This window comes from Linepithema humile, chromosome 3 (assembly GCF_040581485.1).
Source record: "Linepithema humile isolate Giens D197 chromosome 3, Lhum_UNIL_v1.0, whole genome shotgun sequence".
In the NCBI taxonomy this organism is placed as follows: Eukaryota; Metazoa; Arthropoda; class Insecta; order Hymenoptera; family Formicidae; genus Linepithema; species Linepithema humile.
The window spans coordinates 19240757-19254817 of record NC_090130.1 but is presented as its reverse complement, the minus strand read 5'-3'; the positions used below and the strand labels follow the sequence as shown (position 1 = coordinate 19254817).

Here is a 14061-nt window from a genome sequence, read left to right as displayed (position 1 = left end):
AAAAATAACTAAGTTTTCATATTTCATCTATTAAGTATTTCAAGTTTCAAGTTTTACATCTCTTTAGTGATATGGACGGAAATTGTACAAACCATTGCATAAATTATTGAAAGCTTTATACTTATTGTTCTAAAAGAAAAAGCATTTTTTAAACAACGTACCGTCAAGCCGAGATGTGCGTAATGGTTTCCGTGCATATATTCCAATCCCCATAATAATTGTCGTATGTAGCGAGCAATGTCTATTTCGGTGTAGTATTCTTGTCTCATAAGAGTGTCTGCTAATTCACCACCGGCCGCCCTAAATTACTATGGTCAAGGATTATCCTGCTGAATATTCGTTTAACTCCGTACTTTCTATTTTATCATATAAATCGCAACATTTCCAATGATATAAAAATGATGTTCATAATTATAAAATCACATCATTATAAAAAAAAATTTTCAAATAAAGTATAATTATAAAAAATTAAGACAATTAATGTTATCATTAGAAAATATCACGTTGTCCAATTTATTCCAACGTCACAATTATTGTGATTAATTCTATTATATATAATAAATAAGGATACAGTTCCATAACGAGTGTGACTGAATCGTTAGTCTCGAAAGCGTCGTGCAATCGCAGTAACTTGCGATGATGGAGATTGTTCATCGCTTCCATTTCATTGTACATGAATGGCTTGAGATCGCCACGTCCGTGCATTATTTTGGATGCATAATTTCTTCCAGTGCTTCGCTCAACCGTGTGATAAGTCACACCTTGAGTACCGCGACCGAGCTCGTCGCCGAGATCGTACAAGTCGCCGAACGGTTTATCATGTGGTTTTACATCCATTTTTTTCTTATACGTTCTGTATCCGTATTCGTGCTCATTCTCCTCCACGTGTAGCATCACCGAGCAGGATATCGAACCTGCCACATTGCCTGCGCTGATCGAATAGAGACCTTCGTCCTTCGTGATAGCTTCGTTGATGATGAGCGTCGTAATGTCGGGTTCGATGAATTGAATCTATCGAATTTAATTAATTTTATTTAATTCATTCAATAAAATTTATTTATTTATTTAGAAAAATACGTGTTTAATTAAAATACTTAAATAACATAGATTTATATTTGATAAATGCATTTTTTATGTTATAAAATTAATGTTTTATTGAAAAATAGTGAGATATTACTTTGCAACAGAATTAGAATATTGTACAATAAAAAAGAATAATAATAAACACAACAAACCTTAATTCTGGAGGATGAAGCTATCAATTTCCAGTCCTTGTACCATTTGATTTCCGGATAAGGCACGCCAGTTACACGAGCAGTCAGTTGACCGGTTCTTCTCACCATCACGATGGTTTCATCAGGTCTCTCAATAAATGTGGGATATTCGGCGATTTTCAAAATAACCCTCTGCCTGGCTTCACCGTGTTCGTTCGTGGCGACAGCCTCGTAGACACCTTCGTCCCTCTCGAGCATCCGGTTGATGAAGAGAGTCGCCTGGCCATTCCTCGTATAACTCTGATCGTATCGGCCGCCTGATTCGATCAGCTGATCGTTGAAGTAATACGTCATCCTTGGTTTCGGATAGCCGTAGACGAACCAGAAGAGATTGCAATTGTGATTCTTTACGCCATACTGAGTATCGTACTCCTGACGCAGGAATCTGGGCGCTTGGGCATAGCCGTCGTGCGGCGGTCGCTCGATATCAAAGTCTTTCGGGAAGTAGGGACTGGTTTCGGGACGAAAATCGATGCCAGGTGGCAGATACGGGAAGAACTTGGGCGGTTCCGGTTCTAATTTGGCGCGGTAGGTCTGCGCGAATGGCGACGGATCACTTATGCCATACTTGTTCTCTACGCGGATGCGAAACTTGTAGTCGCGAAACGGCTCGAGATTGCGTATGTCGCAGACGCAACTGCGTACGCCGCTGCGGGCGGTGAACCAGTCGCCGTCCGGCAGCTCGCACATTTCCACCAGATAGGTGACAGGCACGCGCGGCCCAATCGGAATGGACGGCTTCCACGAGAGGGTGAGGTGTCGATCCATCATTCGGCTGATGATTGGACGGTCCGCCAGTGGCAGCGGAATGCCGGACTTCCGGTACTTGTCGTAATCCGTGTACTGATCGACGAGAGGCCTTTTCGCGCGTGGCTCTAAAGCTAAAATCAAACAATATTGGAACGTAGAAACGGCATATTTTTTTAAAACCTTGTAAATGATTATAACTCTCCCTCTCACTCTCGCTTCTCAGTTACTTACATTCGTAAACCATTTCAGCGCTGCACGAGTCTTCGCCGTGAGGATTGGATATCTTCAGCATGTATTTCCCGGCGTCCAGCTCATCCACATTGGCTATTGTGAGCCGCAGCAGACTACCTTCCTGATCCATTCTGATGCGATCGGTAGGCCAGAGTCTGTCGCCGTTGCGATGCCACTCGAAATCGGGTTCCGGATAACCCGTGACGCATGCGGTAAACTTGGCCGGCATGCCTCTGTAAATCTCGCAGTCGCCAATCCTCTTCAAGAACGCTGGTGGCTCGACTTTCTGCATCTTCTCGCTGAAATCATAAAATTAACATATGTTAGGCGATCTACAAATTCTGTAGATATATTTCTCTTTGCAAAATCTTACATCTTGTCAACCACGGACAAGTTCGCCACGCACTCCACCTCGCCGTCTTTGTTAACCGCCTTGCACCGGTATCGTCCAGAATCGTCGTACGTACAGTCTTTCACATACAAGCAGCAGGCGTCGCCGTCGCGTTTGATCTTGTATTTATCGCTGTCTCTTAAAATCGGCTTATCGTTGAAGTACCAAGTCACCGCTGGCTGCGGTATGCCGATAACACGCGCCGGGAATTTGGCATCGTACGTGGGCAGCTGCTGCAGGTCTGTGAATCTTTGAGTAAAAGTCGGCGACTGATAGATCTTGCGGACGAAGGCGTTCGCGTTAGTGGTATCCTCGCCCAGTGGATTGCTCAATTGGCAGCCGTAGACGCCCGCGTCCTTGAACTCGCACGGATTGATTTGTAAGCCGACCTTTTTACCGTCGCAACTCATTGTCACGCGTTCCGATGGCTCGACTGGCACACCGTCTTTCGTCCAGCTCACATCGGGGATTGGATTGCCGACGAATGACACGTCTAGTGTCAACGGCTGGCCCTCCTCAACGGACACATCGCGCATAGGACAGATGAATGCCGGTTTTTCCTCCGGCACATCCGGTCTTACTTTGCCGGCAACGTCCAGTTTGGCCTTACAGGACGCGGTGCCCTCCGTGTTGCCGGCTATCACCTGGTATGCGCCAGCGTCTTCCGGCATCGCCTTGTCAATAATCAGCGTTTGTCTACCGTCCGGTTGTGTGATGATTTTGATATGTTTGTTATCTGGGACAATCTGAAAATATATATATCGCGTGTGTATATATTAGAATAAAATTTATTTCATAAGATAAAGAATAGAAAAATTTTGTAAAAAAACGCGTTACATTTCTGTTTTATTTTATTAAAATTCTTAATAATTCTCAATACTTGTTAATATTCATTAATATAATTATTAGTTATATTTTATTATAAATCTCTGTTGACAACAGAGATTAAAATACGTATAAATACGTATTATACTAACATCTTCGTCATTTCGTAGCCACTTGAGCTCAGCTACCGGTTTTCCAGTAGTTTTCACTTCCATCTTCACCGGAAAGCCCTCAACGACGGTCTGCGGTTGAAGACTCACGACAAACTCTGGCCTCTTCTCTCTTTCTTCCACTTCTACCTTGGCCGTACCCGTGATCTCACCGAGCGCATTAGATACAATTAGCGAATAGGTTCCCGCGTCTTCTGGACGAACATAGTCCATTCTCAGTCCGATGAGGCCGTTAGGCTCGTTCATGAAGTACATCTCCTTCGTGTGCCTCAATGGTATGCCGTCTTTGAACCATTGTATCTGCGGATTCGGGAATGCCAATACTTGAGCTTCCAGTTTCAATGGCTGTCCGACCACAGTTTTTGTGTCCTTCAGCGGCTTCGTAAACGATGGCTTCCTTCGTTCGGCTATAACCAACATAGACTTGTATTAAATTATAAATTGAGTGTGTTATAAGATAAAAATTTTTGAGCAAAAAAAAAATTTACGCGTGACAGCGACGGCGCAAAGCGACGAATTCTCGCCGCTAGAATTTGTAACCACGAGCTTGTAAGCGCCGCAATCCGTGGGTTTCACAACGTCAATCGTAAGCTTCGTGGTGCCGTCCGGCAAGGTGCTGATTTTCACGTGATCATCCGGCATGATTCTCTCGCCGTCTTTGAACCAGGCGACGTTGGGTATTGGACTGCCATCCACCTTGGCCTTCAGCTCCAAAGGCTCGCCCTCGTCGACCTCCGCCGATCTTGGTAATTGTTTACCGAATGAAGGCGCGGTTAACATCATGGATAATTTGCAACTAGTCTCCGCGCTGCCGGCGACATTGCTCGCTCTGCACGTTATCGTGCCAGCGTCGTTGGCAGAAAAGGTCTTGATAGAAAACATACTGTCTACTATGCCGTCCACGTGAGTCGTCACCTGATACCGCTCATCTTCGTTAATGATCTCGCCATTCTTCAGCCACTCTACACTGGGTCTTGGAACACCGGTCGCGCGAATCTTCAGCTCGACATCCTCGCGATCACTGCATTGCACCTTTGACAGATTCTTGAGGAAGGTTGGAGCTTCGGCTGCAAAAAACACAAATATTTTCACGCTTTAAAATCATAACTAATTCAAACTTATCTAAAAGAAATTTTGTGAAAAGAAATTAAAGATATTATATATGCAGGGTTGGGAAGTAACTCGTTACTTGTAACGAAGTTACAGTTACAGTTATTTTTTTTCGGTAACTATAACTTAACTTCGTTCCTTTTTCTTCATCTATAATTGTAACTTAACTTAGTTACATATTTATGGTAACTAGTAACTAATTTAACAGTTAATTTAATATTCTATATACGGTTGTATTAATTGTAAGAATTAGGGCCTATTTAGACAAACTTGCATAGTCGCATAAACATATGCATAAAGAAAGGAACAAAATTGTCATGGAATTTGTCATATTAAGTGTAGATTCGATATTTGTTAAATAAATAGACGGATAACCGTATAGATATTAATTATGAAATTCAACAAAAATAAACAAATTCTCATTTAAAGAATGCACTGCCACCCAGTAATAAATTATCTTTGAGGATAATTATCATATAAGCATAAAGTTGAGACTTTAAGAAGAACTGAAACTGTAGTCTACGATTTTTCGGAAAGTTACGACTGTTTGTGTAAAATTCGTGAATTTTTAAACTGAAAAATCTTAATCTTATAATTTTTATTTTAAGTATAATAATTTATTTTAAATTATTAATTAATTTAATATTTTAAATGTTTTTATTTTAAGTTTAAAACAATTGTGATTTATTATAAAATAATATAACATAAAATTAAGTACCTATGTAGTATATAATAAGTTAATAAATCTTGAAATGTAAAATTCGTATATTTAAAATAGTAGTGCACATTTATTGTAAAAAAGTAACTGAAAAGTAACGACTCGTTACTTTTTGAGTAACTATAACTATTACTTTTTAGAATCGGTAACTTGTAACTGTAACTAGTTGTTTTTTCAATGAAAAGAACTGTAACTTTAACTAGATACTTTTACAAAATAACTTTCCCAACCTTGTATGTATGTATGCCTTGATTTTCTGTGTGTTTTTTATGATTTTTTTAAAGACTGATTCACTTACTGTGAGGCGTAAGAGTAGCTTGGGCACTTGTTTCGCCCAAATAATTCTTCGCCACAACTGTATAAGTTCCCTTATCTTCTAGACTGAGTTTTTTAATGATGAGTTTGTATTTGCAGTTTCTCTTATCTTCTTCCATATCATAGTATTCATCCTTACGCAGCACCGTGTCATCATTCAGCCATGTAATCTCCGGTTTTGGATTTCCCTTAATAATAGCTTGCCACTCAACTCGTTCATCAACAGATTCACTGTGATCTCTAAAGCTCTCAATTTCTGGTTTTAATAAAAGGCTCAAAAATGCCTAAACAAATATCAATCGTCATTTATTAAGCAGCGGTCTTTTGTGGTTTATAATTTTATCAATTTTACTACTTACATTACACTCTGCATTACCCCATTTATTTTTTAATTTCAAGATGTATTCTCCAGTATCTTCTTTGGTACATTTTGGTACTTTCAATGTAATTTTACTTTCTGTCAATTTATCTGCCGCCGGGCCATTCGTAATAGTCCATTTAAGTCTCGAATCATCAGGCGGAATTTCATTACTTTTATAGTACCTGGAAAAAATGTTTTTCACATACATTTCCGATCAATAAATATTCACCTACAAAATACCATTTGTCAAGTTTTCAAAAGTAATGTATTTTCTATTTATGCATATTGTCCAAAATAAATTTGAATTAACGCAATAAAAAATAATAATTATATCTTTTGTTATTACTTTGATATGTTTTAATTCTTTCATTTAGATATCGTTTAAATTAAATATGAAAATTTTACTTCTGCCAAACATACATAAAATCTATTCTGTCTATACGTACCATGTAATGTCTGGAACCGGATCGGCTGTAAAGACGGCCTTGAACTCGCCGTCACCTTCGAGAGCGACATCGACGTCACTGAGAGATTCGGTGAATCTCGGTTGCCGGAGCTCGTCGACGGTGCCGACAGTCAAATAACCCTCCACAGTTTCTTCGCCCAATTTGTTCGTTAGGACGCACATGTAGAGACCCTCGTCTTCAAGAGTGGCCTTGCTGATATCCATCTCGTAGGTTTCTCCAGAAGTCGTAATCCTTACCCGTCCCCCGGCTCGAAGAGGCTTGCCGTCTTTAAGCCACTTTACGTCTGGTCTCGGTAAACCGGTGGCGTGCACTTCAAATTGCGTGTTCTGTGTCTCGAAGATCGTTCGATCGGTGAGATTTGTGTTTACGACATGAGGCGAAGCTGCGAGAAATAAAAACGCAAGAAACTCAATCATCTTTCGAAAAAGCATTTATTTAAACAAATCTTACGGTGTCATACTCAAGATGCATCAGCGACGATTCAAAGAACGTTGATATGTAACTCTTTTTTTTGCCGACAATATTTTGTATTATTTTATTAAAATATAAAATTAACTTTGATTTTATCGCTTGATTTATTCGCTTTATGACAATGCTTTTTTAAAGAAATTTAAAAATACACTACTACATAAAAAATAAAGAACATTTTTCAGATGTTCAAAAAATTAAGCAAATTACTGTAATTCGGCGGAAAATCATCGTAAATAAAAAATTAAAAAAGTATTTCAAAGCTTGAAGTTGTACTTTTACGTGCTTTAGATCGTTTTTGAAAATGTTTTATCTTTATATTTTCAAGACCGAAAAAAAAACATTCTAGTATTCCTTAAAATTATATATTTTTAAACTCTCTGTAGCTCATCGATAAAAAACTTTTTCTTGCAAAGTTTATAAGTGTAAAAAATTGCAACATTTGATCTATAAAATGTATTTCTTTAAATTTTGTTATATTATTTTTTTTAGTTAAATTACGTGACTTTGAAATTAAACCTACATTTTTTACGCTAATGTTATTGCCGGTAAACGTTATTTTTCTTTTCAAAAACAGTTTAAAGCAGGTAAAAATACAAACTTCGTTATGAAAGCTTCAAAATGCATTTTTAATTTTTTATCTGCGATGGTATTTTGCCGAGTTCAGTTTCAGCGATTTAAAATTGCTCAATTTTTAGCGTCTGTTCTCTATTTTTTGTCGAGTATATAAATACGTAGATATTTATATATGTAAGATCGCAAATAAATGTTATACGAAAGTGTTGTTATGGAAGAGCAACGCGGCTGAATGCCTGAGAACACCATGATTTAAACTGCGCGTAATACGTGAGCAGTGCGTGATGCACCATTAATGCGCACGAATGCATTTATTGTGCTATGCGCGCATTGAAGTCACCACGCACTTATTTGGCCGCGCGCCGTTTCTTCCACGTTTGAATATTTGATAATCAGTGAGCACTCATATGTGATCTTTCATGCGTATAAATATCGATTTATTTTATAATGGATTCTTCGACGAATCTTTTAAATAAAAAAACAATATTTTAAGTAAAAAATATTAAGAAAAAAATAACAATTTAATTTTAAATATTTAAAAATATACAAAATTTTGAGAATTAAATTTGAGAAAAACAATTGCATAATAAAAACAATACGAATAATAGTAATAATAGTAATATAAGATACAAAATGTGATATTTAGGAAATAGTTTACCTTTGTTTATTACAATGTTTTAACCAAGCTAGATAACATCCAGAAAATTTATGTATGTCACGAAATAAGCTTAAATACTAATATACTGATGCATCCAAGTTCAATCATTAATTATATTTATTATGTATTATGTTTATCAAAGAATGTATGCGTTTTTAGTATATACTTACCTAAAACTCATAGTTAAGCAGGTGCTCAGCAAGCCGCACAATTAAGATCGAGTAGCATTTTTTTAGGAGAAAAATCGTAATCTTACCTTGACGTAAGACGACGAAGAGTAATGCAATGCTGTAAGTCAGCCTCGAATGAGATAAAAGTTTAAGGATACAATCAACTACAACATCGCGCAAGGAAGAAGGGAGAATTTTATAAATTTCCATTAAGAGATTTTCTATCAATGTTTTATGTTTCCACGCGTGCATGCCAGTGTGTCACCAAAGTGTACGATAAAATTGTGAGATTAATTACATGCGAGAAAGAGAAAGGGTTAGCAAAAGAATTAACGAGATTGATCTGTCATCTATAAATACAGATGATCCATGATCTATGCGTCGACAAGTCGGCAGAGTCGTTGAGAGATTAGAGTTAAGTTGAAGCTGCTCATGGAACCTCGCTATCATACCTGACTCTTTGCCCGATTCTTTATCGAGGATTTCATCTAACACGCTACGTTGCCGTTTAACACGAGCTAAGAGATCCCTCATCTCCTCATCAATCTCCTCGTTGTCGTCATTGTCGAGCTGCGCCTTCTGAGAGTTCTGTCTCGACAGTGTTTCGCTCGACGATATCCAAGTTTTCGTCTTTTCAAGCTTCGCGGTTTCCTTCGCTAATTCCACGGCAGAATCCGATTGCTCGAAGGTTTTTTCCGCGACCTTCCTCGTCGGGTTCACGTCGCTGATCGTCGGATTTCGACTGGATACGTTCGTCTCTTTCATATCCAGACTTTCTCGCTGCACAGACACTGATGACGGCTCCTCGGAGAGGAGCTCTTCGGCGATGGTCTCCGTGATTCTATGCCTAATGTTCTCCAAAACTCTCTCCCCTTCCGACGTTCCATCCAAGTAAAGTTCATGGAGAATGCTATTTGTCGTTTTTTGATCTTCCGGTAGCTGATCGACAAATTGCACGTCCTCCGTACTGACATCCCGTGACAGTGCTTTCAAGGTTGATTCGTCATCGGAAACGGAGACGATCGTGACGCAATCGTGACCTCGATTAATATCCAGATTTCCTTTCTTTTCCTCGGTCTCCGAAAATTCCTCGATTAGCACGCCATTTTGCGGTCTGGAGTTCTCTTCTTGTACGGTATAAGCGTAAGAAGCGACTTCTTCAACACAGAGTCCTGAATCGAACTCCCGACATTCAACTTTGGTCGCCGTCATCTTGCTGATTGTGTGACTTTCGTCGGGACCTGTGAACGGTCTGACCTGATGCGTCTTTGACAACTAGCACGCGCGCAACGCGTGTCTTTGCGATTTTAGAAATAATATTCTTCAAGTTATATTAAAAAGTTACCGAGAATCAGCGGCGAGGGGCCTCTAAAATGCTTCTTGCTTTAATTACGCGATGTATATTATAATGTGTCAAAAAGAAAAAAAACGAGCTCGGTAATAATAAATAAAAGTTTTGTAGCAAAATGCAAATTGTGTTTTTCGTTCGTTTATAATTAATGCTTGTTCTTGTTAATTATCGAATGGTGTATCTAGACAACGCAAATGTCTAAAAGACTTTGTAAATAATTCGAAAAAATATTTTTTAGACTTTTGCGTTGACTGATAGAGTAGTAATGAATTTCTAGCGTGGTGTATGTAAATTACCTGTGAGTATAGCTTCGTGTGATGTTGTGGAGGCCACGGAAATCGTGATCGTTTCATTGTCCCCTTGAATTACTTGAACGTTTTGTTTCTCCAGTTTGACACGACCTAAATTTATCAGATATTGTTTCGCTACAAAACTACCGCCAAACGACTTTTATACCTTTGCTAGCTGTAAGTTATGTGCCGTGCGTGAGTGCGTGCATATTTGTGCGTATTTGTGCGTATTTGTGCGTGACAGATTTATGTGTTTTTTTTTGTGCTCAAATAAATTTAGGGGATCGATTGTACAAAGCAATAACAACAAGTGATATCTAATTATCAATTCTAAAAAATACACGATCTTCTAATAAAAACATTGAAATAAAAAAATAACAAAAATTCAGATGTTGCAAACAATAGCTTAGTTCTCACATGCATGATATTTTTTTAGTAAAAATTATCTGAAGAAAAATTTTTTTTTTTTTATTAAAGCACTTTCCAGTGTGGAATAAAATTTTATCATAGCGTGTGTCATAACAAGGATTCATGTCCTTATTGTCAAAGCGTATTGCTCGTTATGTTTCAAACGAAACATTGTTGAAAATCTGCTTCACTTTTGCGCATTCTAATTTAGCTGGACAAATTAGTGCACGTTACCTCCTGATTTCGATTCTTCGGCGCGCAAGGTCGTTTGCTGCGATAATTGTTCCTCCACCAATTTCTTCGCTTGCGTTTCCTCTCCCTTCACCGTTGCCTTTTCGGCTTTCTTTTTCGGAGACTTTTCATCAACCTTCTCATCTTCCGCTACGGAAGTACATTCTTTCGAATCTTTGTCGTAACGTGCTTCAAAACGCGATATGCCAGCATTTGTGACATTTCGAAGTTCGAGAGAGTTGAAAGATATAAAAATCGAAAAAATTTCGTAACCACACAGAAGCAGAACACAATTGTATGGTAAAAATGAACAAAAAACAAAGAAAAGAACCAAATAATCTTTTGCGTTAAAAACGCAATTGTGTGCTCATCCCTTTCGTTTAAGGAAATCAGGAGAGTTCTTTTTACATACAGATCTTTTATACAATTTTTAGAACTACGAGAAAAAAGATATTTTAATTAAACCTCGTCATTAAAGGTCGTCAAAAGATTCACATCACCAAAATGTCACATCGGGAATAACACAAGAATAAAACGGAGAAGAAATTGTACTGTTTTGTTTGTGTATTCAGTACTTACTAAACGTTGTCGAAAAACGACGATTTTTACCGCTGTAATTCTTCAAAAACTAAAATGTACGTTGTTTATTGTTGATCATCGTTCCGGCAAATGTTACGACTTCAACAATTTTCATGAGATTCTTTTAGTTCTATCAAAATTATTCTCGCTTTTAATTTTAGAACTCGACTAAAATAGAACTTGGGGATTGATTTACAGAATTTTAATTTTACAAAAAAATTAAAAGAACATTAAAAAGAGTGTTGATGTAAAAATAAAAATAAATTGATACTAAACTTGTTAACGTGGAATGCGTATTCGAATTGGTTGGACAAAGTCGAGTTCTATAATTTGATCGTGAAAAAAATGTGTGCGGGGAAAAAAGCGAATACTTACTCATCACAATAACTTTGCTTTTGCTGGTAACATAGCCAAGCTCGTTTTCAGCTCGCACCTCGTATAGGCCACCGTCGCTGCCCTTCAGCAAGGTCACCGTTAAATCGTAACTCTCGTTGCGCTGGCTGTCCCTGGTGATTTTAATCCTGGCGTCTGCGGTCACCTCCTCGCCATCCTTGTACCATTTGATTTCCGGATCCGGCGTGGCGGACACCTCGAATGTCAACTTTAGCGTGTCGCCTTCGTTCAACCGTTGGTCCGCCAATTTCTTCAGTAATTTCGGTCGCGTGTTCACCGTCAGATTAGAGCTGCTCGAGTTCTCACCGTACTCGTTCTGCACTTTGCAGGTGTAGTGGCCCTTCAACTCAGTTTTTACCTCCTTGATGATGAGCTTGTGATTATCGCCTTCTTCTATACGGGTGTACTCCGTGCGCTTTTCCGTAATTTCAACGTCGCCCAGAAACCAGTGTACGCTCGGTTTCGGGAAACCCTCAACCTCCACTGTAAACTCAATGTTTAACTCGCCCTCATTTGCGCTAATGTCGCACAGCTTTGTCTTAAACCTCGGTATGCCGCGTACCTGCGAAAATTGTATAAAGATATCGAAATCAGATATAATTGACCAAATCAAATTCTGCGTTTACTTATTTTTAGTTAATGGATTTTACCCATACAGCACACAAAGATTGCATCACATTGCATCAATCTTTCATCGCAATGTTGCAATATTGCAAATTTACTGCAAAATGTTGTTGCATCATTGCTGTGGGATTGCAACAACGTTAAAATGTCTGCCTTTAGGAAGATTGTAACAAAATATTACAGTAATATTGCAATGTAATGAATTTGCAATAATGCATTGTTATTGCAATCTTAGAATAATGTTGTATATATTTTTATTTATTCGGACATTTATCTGTCCGATTTCTGAACAATCAGTTCAATATCTGAATTCCCTGTGTTAGGGTCGTATCAGAAAAATTTAACTGATAAAAATAGTTACTAAGGTCTTTAATCTTACTAGCCACTCTTTGGAAGTTTTATATCATTATGACTAAAACTTAAATACGAGATAGATTTTGCAACGCGCGTCGCATAGCGGTAAACGAACGAACTACCCAGGGAGAAATACAGGTCGAAGAAACGTCTAATAGACATCTAATAGACGTCTATAGACGATGTCTATTAGACGTTTCTTCGACTTGTATTTCTCCCTGGGTAGCGATTACCGAATATTGCTCTTGTAATGTTTTTGCAATGTTGCTGTCACATTCTCATGAAATATTACAATTCAATGTTCCAATAATCTCTCAACAATATTTTGCAACTTGCAAGATTGTAACATTGCTGCAATGTAAATGCAATGTTTTGTGCTGTATGGGTATTTTGGCACAATTTGAAAGAATAATTTAAACTAAAATATCAAATTACATACCCTGACTCTTGTTTCATCTGAAATTGTTCCATGCTTGTTTATCACTTCAGCCTTGTAAACCGCCGCATCTTCCACCGTCGCACCGCTGACGGTGAGTATATAATTGTTTCCATTTTTCGTCATCTTCACGCGATCGCTTGCGGTTAAAAGCTGCCCGTCCTTGTACCAATTCACCGTCGGCTCGCTGTCAGAGTCTACCTCGATCAAAAGATTCAACGTGTCGTTCTCGTTGATCACTCGCGGTTCGCCCAATCCCTTTTTGATTTTTGGCGGACATTTGATGCCGACTCTCCAGATTTCGGTCGTCTGATTGATATCGTTTCGCGCGACAATCGAGTACGAGCCCTCGTCAGTCAGCTTGGCGTTCTTGATCACCAACTTATACGTTTCGCTGCCCTCCTTCGCGATTTTAATACGATCACTTTCCTGAATTAGTTGACCATCTTTATACCACGTGACTTCCGGCGCCGGAGTGGCTTCCACCTGCACGGTCATTGTACCTGTCTCGTCGATAAGAATCATCATGTCGGACTGTTTCTTTGTGATCTTCGGTGCGGACTTAACAATGAGCTCGATCTGTGTACTATCTTCGCCAAGATCATTTTTTGCCGTGATGGTATAGACACCGGCGTCCTTGGCAGTGACTTGTTTGATTACCAGCGAGAGAGACTCCTCATCTTCCCATAAGTACTTGATTCTGCCACCGGCTACGATTTCCTGTCCATCTTTGGTCCACTTGATGTCTGGCTTGGGATAACCCTTCACTTGCAGATCCAACATCGCGGAACCACCGACATTCACTTCAGACTGCTTTGATTCTGTTTGGAGTTTTGGCTTTTCCGGATCCTTCAGCAACTGATTCACAGCACCTTGCACTGTCAACTCCGCACTGCAGCTAATATTGCCTA

At 38.8% G+C, this 14061-nt stretch overlaps 1 protein-coding gene across 7 annotated transcripts in view; it reads right to left on the bottom strand.

The window, feature by feature from the left end:
• Positions 1-14061, bottom strand: part of Obsc (Obscurin) — a 52543-nt gene that overhangs the window by 5992 nt on the left and 32490 nt on the right. For 4 of the 7 annotated variants that reach the window (XM_067351706.1, XM_067351709.1, XM_067351708.1 and 1 more), the window contains 15 exons: positions 13154-14058; positions 11719-12298; positions 10768-10914; positions 10132-10236; positions 8937-9725; positions 6592-6994; positions 6144-6327; positions 5768-6068; positions 4130-4708; positions 3624-4048; positions 2629-3392; positions 2256-2554; positions 1236-2155; positions 572-1011; positions 162-300 (listed from right to left, as the gene is read on the bottom strand). In XM_067351706.1, the coding sequence (XP_067207807.1) occupies positions 162-300; positions 572-1011; positions 1236-2155; positions 2256-2554; positions 2629-3392; positions 3624-4048; positions 4130-4708; positions 5768-6068; positions 6144-6327; positions 6592-6994; positions 8937-9725; positions 10132-10236; positions 10768-10914; positions 11719-12298; positions 13154-14058 (6980 nt within the window). The remainder of the gene's footprint in view (positions 1-161; positions 301-571; positions 1012-1235; positions 2156-2255; positions 2555-2628; positions 3393-3623; positions 4049-4129; positions 4709-5767; positions 6069-6143; positions 6328-6591; positions 6995-8936; positions 9726-10131; positions 10237-10767; positions 10915-11718; positions 12299-13153; positions 14059-14061) is intronic. The other 3 variants (XM_067351711.1, XM_067351712.1, XM_067351713.1) reach the window with 3 other exon arrangements.